The 7,750-nt window shown below is 34.9% G+C and overlaps 1 protein-coding gene across 1 annotated transcript; it reads left to right on the top strand.

The window, feature by feature from the left end:
- The first annotated feature begins 596 nt into the window (after nt 1-596).
- Nucleotides 597-7,248, top strand: LOC142240008 (uncharacterized). Its single transcript, XM_075311727.1, has 4 exons — nt 597-855; nt 981-1,152; nt 6,193-6,227; nt 6,954-7,248. Exons 1-4 carry the CDS (start codon nt 597-599, stop codon nt 7,184-7,186), a joined length of 699 nt encoding a protein of 232 aa, XP_075167842.1. The 3' UTR covers nt 7,187-7,248.
- Nucleotides 7,249-7,750: the final 502 nt, after the last annotated feature.

Below are 7,750 nucleotides of genomic sequence, written 5' to 3'. Positions count from 1 at the left end.
ACACCAAGCGCTAGATCGACTCAGGAGGTGATTCTGAGTCGATCGGTATATATTTTATGGGGTCTAAAATCAATATTTCTGGTAGGCACATTTTTTGGCCGAACAAACTTATTATACCCTGACCACTATGTGGTTTAGGGTATAATAAATGTATGCTGAGTCAAGTTTTAAGCTAAATATTTATCAGTTCAATCTCCTTATTTATGGTATGACGTAATTTATTTATTATTTTCTTTTGCTTATAATTATAGTTTTGATTGTTATTAAGTTATATATTTTATTCGCCTTAATCCTCTTTACAACTGCTACGTCTATGAATTATGTATCGTTATTTTAAAAGCCTTTTAATGTCATTTGCATAAATCAAAATAGAATTTGTCATGCAATTTATAAATACCCGTATGTATATGCAGGTAAACAGAAGCCAACATAAAAACCTATTAACATTACACTAACATATCCTTCAGAATATTTTCCCCTGGACTAAATATGAAATTTCATTTCACATATTTAGTCCATTGTAAGTCCTTAACCCGTTTAGTTTAGCTGAATTCAGAAGCGGAACAGTAAACAAAAAAAAAAACAAAACGACTACAATGTTGTTAAAAACCAAACTTGTGTCGTTCATTGCACCATTTTATCTGGTGGCTGTGGTCAATGAAATGCTCTATTGCTCGGCCTACATGAATAGTGTTCGCATTGAGGAAATACCTTTTGCCCTGAGGATGCGTAATATTAATCGTAGCCGAGGAAGTCCTTTGAAACGTCCATCTGGCGAAGATGGCCATAGTGGAATTTATGGATTGCAACGTTTGGATCAACATAAAGGATTTTTGAAAATTTTCAATGTTCCATGTAAGCAGTTGAGCTCTAGAGATATCCCCCCCTTTCAAGGAAACTTCATTCACTCACACATCATTGTTTCATTTACCATTTGCGATTGCATTTGCTGTTGTTGTTGTTGTCGTTTTTGTACATAGATATTATTTGTTTTTTCGCTGCCAAAGGCAAATGGCCTTTCATACCGCCCATGATGCAAAATCGCGTTGATGTTGCTGCCAGGACTCTATTCAGTCAGAATGATTCATTCATAAAGCAATTTTGCCAAAAATGGATACAAGTGAAAGAATGCTTTCGACCAATATTTTGTAAGTAAAAATTTGTCGTTGGAATTTAAATTGAAAAAATATACAAAAAAATATATATCAAAAAAAAAATGTAAAGTGATCGGAAAGTCTAGAGGCTGATTAAACCTGAAATTCATTGAAGCTATCCACTATTTTAAATGGGCTATTTATCCCTATATTATCCCTTTTATTTCAAAAATTGTCAATACCGAGACAATTTTGGTTACCCAAAATTTAAAAACAACTCAAACAAGTATATACGGCCGTAAGTTCGGCCAGGCCGAATCTTATGTACCCTCCACCATGGATTGCGTAGAAACTTCTACGAAAGACTGTCATCCACAATCTTCTTAACATCGTTTTCTAAATTGTGAGTCAGTCCATACGTGGTATATATTAGATAAAAAATTTATGTATAGGTAAGTCTACAAATAATTTTTGTGTAATTTTAGCCCTCAGATAAATCGATCCCCAAATTTATCTGAGGGCTATAAATAACTATAGACCGATATGGACCTAGTTAGGCATGGTTGTTAACGGCCATATACTAGTACAATGTACCAAATTTCAAATGACTCTGATGAAATTTGCTCCTTCAAGAGGCTCCAAAACCAAATCTCGGGATCGGTTTATATGGGGGCTATATATGATTATGGACTGATATGGACTACTTTTGGCATGGTTGTTAAATGTCATATTCTACCACCACGTACCAAATTTCAACCAGATCGGATGAATTTTGCTTCTCCAAAAGACACCAGAGGTCAAATCTAGGGATCGGTTTATATGGGGCCTATATATAATTATTGACCGATTTCGAAAAATTTTAGCATGGGTGTTTGAGGCCATATATTAACACCACGTACCGAAACTGAATCAGATGGATTTTGGTCTTCCAAGAAGCTCCGGAGGTCAAATCTGGTGATCGGTTTATATGGGGCCTATATATAATTATGGACCGATGTGGACCAATTTTTGCATGGTCATTAGAGACCATATACTAACACCATGTACCAAATTTCAGCCGGATCGGAAGAAATTTGCTTCTCTTAGAGGCTCCGCAAGCCAAATAGGGGGATCGGTTTATATGGGGGCTATATATAATTATGGACCGATGGGAACCAATTTTTTTCATGGTCATTAGAGAACATATACTAACACCATGTACCAAATTTCAACTGGATCGGATGAAATTTGCTTCTCTTAGAGGCTCCGGAAACCAAATCGGGGGATCGGTTTATATGGGGGCTATATGTAATTATGAACCGATGTGAACCAATTTTTGCACGGTTGTTAGAGACCTTATACTAACACCATATACCAAATTTCAGCCGAATCGGATGAAATTTGCTTCTCTTAGAGAAATCACAAGCCAAATTTGGAGGTCCGTTTATATGGGGGCTATACGTAAAAGTGGACCGATATGGCCCATTTGCAATACCATCCGACCTACATCAATAATAACTACTTGTGCCAAGTTTCAAGTCGATAGCTTGTTTCGTTCGGAAGTTAGCGTGATTTCAACAGACGGACGGACGGACGGACATACTCAGATCGACTCAGAATTTCACCACGACCCAGAATATATATACTTTATGGGGTCTTAGAGCAATATTTCGATGTGTTACAAACGGTGAAGGGTATAATAATATACCCCCATCCTATGGTGGAGGGTATAAAAATATAACTGCGAGGATGGTCTGATTAGTGTTGAGACCACAAAAAAATAGTAATTGGAAAAGGAACGAATTATTTTTCCGTCCTTTAACTCTATGTTATTGCCCCAGCGATCCTCCAACGCGTCTGACAAAATGTGACCTTCTCTGGAAAATAGGCCTAGTTGGTAGCGATTGCATCATTGTTCGACAGTTTTTATATCTACACTGAAAAATATTGATGTAATATGAAAGTTAATACAACCTAAATTTTAGACAAAATTATGCCTATTCACTAGAAGGACTGAAATTGCAAATATATTGAACATAGTTTTTTGGGCATGACGATACCAGTGTCTGATAAAATGCAGTACTTCGGTGTAAACTTAGAAAGGAATCTGAATTGGAAGAGTCACGTCAAGGAGGGAGAGAGAAAGCCTATAGATGTTGATTACTATGCAGAAGAGCGGTGGACTCTAAATGGGCCGTGAATTAAAAGTTGACGCACTGAATATATGAGAACGGCCAATAAGGCCAATCTTGACATACGGTCCAACGGACGTGTTGTCTTGGGGTCAATGAAGACCATGTCGACCCGAGCCTTGGAGACAATACTGGATTTATGCAAAACCGCCACGGCTGCGATTAGATTGAAGATATTGGGAGAATGGACGGAAACGCAAAACTTTACGAACTACCAAAGGATAATAGGGGAGGCGATAGGTGAAATGTCGGATGCAGCAACAATCCACCGTATATCTGAGGTGACCATAGCTGCCGTGTAAGATGGTTATCGGAAAATAGGACCCCAGAACTGATACCAGAAAGAATAACTGCTACACTAATGGATCAAAGACGGATGAGAGGATGGGACTATGTGGGCATATGTGCACCGAGATCCTATTCCGATTACAGGGAATTACAGCACAATCCTGCAGGCAGAAGTGCATGCCATAACAGAATGTTTTAAATGACAAATGGAAATTACACGTGGACGCTAAATGTGAACATTTTCAGAGAATGCCGGAGGGCATAAAGAAAAAAAATATCAGAAAATCCAATCCAAGTAAAATTTTAATTCAATTTTAAAATAGTCAATTAAAAATCTAATTGATTCAACAAATTTTTGATTGAAACAAAAATCAATCACAAAATTAATTGTATCAATTAATTTTTTAATTGAATTTGGCGATTGATACTATCATTTTCGTGATTGAAAACATTTCAATTAAAAATTAATTGAATCAATGTGATTGAGGACAAAAAATATTTTTTCCTGTCCAATGAATGCAATAGCGGTCATTACGGTTCAATCGCGAACGGTATTTGTATACAAAAGCATTATCAACAAATACTAGGAATACACCATGATCAGCATCATATGGCTACCAGGACATGCCGGAATAAGAGGAAACGTAAAGGCAAATGAAATGGCGATAAGAGCTAGGACTCATAGGGAATTGAAATTAGAGAACACAAAACCAATAGAGACAACTCCGAGTTGGACGAATGGGCGACTAGAACACTATGGGACCCATATAAAAAAAGACTAAAAAAGTACTCCGTTCATTATTCTCACAGAGAATTGAAAGCAGATCTAAGCCGAATAGGAGCAGCAGATTTGGTGCATATAGGGCGTGTTTTGAGGACAATGAGACCTTGGAACACTGCCTTTGTCGCTGCCCTACTAACTACTATAGGAGTGGTTCATTATTCCCACGGTCCTCCGGGCACCTAGAATTGAGAGCAGATCTAAGCTGAATAGGAGCAATATATAGGAGCTATGTCACTGCCCTGCTTTTACTAGACAAAGAGTTCACCATATCCGCGAAGTGGTTATTTGGGACCTGATCCAGCTTGGAAACAGGGCCTGGAAACAAATTAGGAAATTCGTTATATACACAGAGTTGCTGGAATAAAAGAAGGGTATGACGGCAAAACAAGTATATACGGCCGTAAGTTCGGCCAGGCTGAAGCTTATGTATCCTCCACCATGGATTGCGTAGAAACTTCTTCTAAACACTGCCATCCACAATCGAATTACTTAAGTTGCGGTAACGCTTGCCGATGGCAAGGTATATTAAAACCTCCTAACACCGTCTTCTAAATTGTATGTAAGTCCCTACGTGGTATATATTAAATCAAAAAAGATCGATCAAATACGTATATAATTCAGTTTGACAAAATTTTCTATAGACATAAAATTTTGACAAAATTTTCTATAGAAATAATATTTTAACAAAATTTTCTATAGAAATAATATTTTAACAAAATTTTCTATAGAAATAAAATTTTGACAAAATTTTCTGTAGAAATAAAATTGTGACAAAATTTTCCATAGAAATAAAATTTTGGTAGATTATTTTTGGCTCGAGTGGCAACCATGATTATGAACCGATATGGACCAATTTTTGTGTAGTTGGAGATCAGCTATATATAACTATAGACCGATATGGACCAATTTTGGTATGGTTGTTAGCGGCCATATACTAACACTACGTTCCAAATTTGAACCGAATCGGATGAATTTTGCTCTTCCAAGAGGCTCCGGAGGTCAAATCTGGAGAACGTTTTATATGGGGGCTATATATAATTATGGACCGATATGGACCAATTCTGGCACGGTTGTTAAACATCATATACTAACACTATGCTCCAAATTAAAACCGGATTTGATGAAATTTGCTTCTCTTGGAGATTTCGCAAGCCAAATCTGGGGATCGGTTTATATGGGAGCTATATATAATTATTAACCGATGTGGACCAATTTTTGCACGGTTGTTAGACACCATATACCAACATCATGTACCAAATTTCAGGCGAATCGCATGAAATTTGCTTCTCTTTGAGGCTCCGCAAGCCAAATCTGGGGATCGGTTTATATGGGGGCTATATATATATATATATATATATATATATATATATATATATATATATATATATATATATATATATATATATATATATATATATATATATATATATATATATATATATATATATATATATATATATATATATATATATATATATATATATATATAATTATGAACCGATGTGGACGAATTTTAGCGTCCAGCCAGATCGGATGAAATATGCTTCTTAGAGGCTCCACAAGCCAAATCTGAGGGCTATACGTAAAAGTGGACCAATATGGCGCATTTGCAATACCATCCGACTTACATCAATAACAACTACTTGTGCCAAGTTTCAAGTCGATAGCTTGTTTCGTTCGGAAGTTAGCGTGATTTCAACAGACGGACGGACATGCTTAGATCGACTCAGAATTTCACCACGACCCAGAATATATATACTTTATGGGGTCTTAGAACAATATTTCGATGTGTTACAAACGGAATGACAAAGTTAATATACCCCCATCCTATGGTGGAGGGTATAAAAAGAGTTAGAGCGAACAGTAAGCCGAATACTGACTTAGATGTATGTCAGCCAACCTAACCTAATCAGCTGTTATAATTTGAATTTATAAACTGGCTTTTATTTCCATGCGAAAATTGTGTAAAATTGTTTATATCAATTATTTTGAACTTCGATTTACAGCTTGATAGCTTCGAAAAAATGTCTTAATTTTCAAGAAGCCGCATCTTTGGCTCTAAATACTAAAATACTAAAATCCTTAGGGGAATGTCAAAATAGTTGGATTCAAGTAAACTGTTATTTGTTTACAATAGGGTGGAAATTTGGAATTTTGTTGAAATATCGTTGAAGATTTTTAATAATTTTTTTTAGAATCAAAATCCCTCTGCGTGCATTGAAACTACATTACCTTTAGAGGCTCCTTAATTATAGATAATCATTAAAAATATTATTTTGATATTTGGTTTCTATGAAGTATCATAGAACCAGAAGTGAATATCAAAATTACACATTCCGCGGTGGACATGACCATTCCATTTCATATCCATTACCAAAATAACCAAGTTAACATACACCCAGAGACGGAATATGAAATCATCTTAAATATGTTTCAAGAGTATAATATAAGTTTTGTGACAAGGAAATACTGTTGCGACAAAAATGTTCCATGTTCCCAATCCAAAAATAACATTATGCTCTTGAAACATATTTGAAGTGATCATAGTCCTTTTATACTTGTATAAGGAATATTAATATAATTCTGTTTCCATTACAGCACCAACACCTACTCCAGTCAACTTAGATGTGATCACTTCGGCTCCACAACGTTGTCAATGTGCAAATCTAATATCCACCGAGGCTCCCGTGCCCGTTGTATACTTCGATCGTGACCACATAGGCAATATCAGTACAGAGACCATACGGAACACTATTGAATTTCTAGAGAACTTTTTACCACCGCCACCTAAGAAGAATAAAAGAAAAAATCGTGTACGATCTCGTCTAGATGATATGGATATAGAATAAATGATGATGGCTTATAGACATATATTTACAGACCATAAAAATTTAATAAACTAAAATATTGAAGAAGGAAAAAAACAAAACTATTTACAATGTACACAAAAAAATATATCACCAACATATTTCCAATCAAAAGGATGATTGAAGTTGAAAATGTAATCAATTAAGAAAATTTTCAAAATTTTATTTCTATAGAAGATTTTGTCAACATTTTATTTATTTATTTATCCTGCACAACAAGACTTACGACTTATATTTACTGTACAGGAATTTTGATTAAAAGGTATTTCCTCTTAGTAATTTAGTGAAAAGTTACCTTAGGTTCAAATAAATAAAGAAAGGCAAAAAACAATCTGAAAATACAATTAAAGAATTAAGAGAAAATATTATAATTTTAAAGGAAACAATAGACAAAAATAATTATAAAGTGAATGTATTCATTTAAGGCACAATGAAAAGAAAATTTTGTCAAAATTGTCTTTCCAAACTAATTTTGCAAAAATTTTATTTCTATAGAAAATTTTATTTGTCAAAATTTTATTTCCATACAAAATTTTATTTCTGTAG

This window comes from Haematobia irritans, chromosome 5 (assembly GCF_050003625.1).
Source record: "Haematobia irritans isolate KBUSLIRL chromosome 5, ASM5000362v1, whole genome shotgun sequence".
In the NCBI taxonomy this organism is placed as follows: Eukaryota; Metazoa; Arthropoda; class Insecta; order Diptera; family Muscidae; genus Haematobia; species Haematobia irritans.
Note: the sequence above shows the minus strand (reverse complement) of the source record. Positions and strands in the feature narration are given on the sequence as shown.

Excerpts from the sequence above, each read along its gene's own strand:
- LOC142240008 (XM_075311727.1), top strand. The coding sequence starts at position 597 with ATGTTGTTAAAAACCAAACTTGTGTCGTTCATTGCACCATTTTATCTG. Across the intron at positions 856-980 it reads GAAAATTTTCAATGTTCCAT|ATATTATTTGTTTTTTCGCT; the intron begins GTAAGCAGTTGA and ends TTTTGTACATAG. Across the intron at positions 1,153-6,192 it reads TTTCGACCAATATTTTGTAA|AGCGAACAGTAAGCCGAATA; the intron begins GTAAAAATTTGT and ends AAAAAGAGTTAG.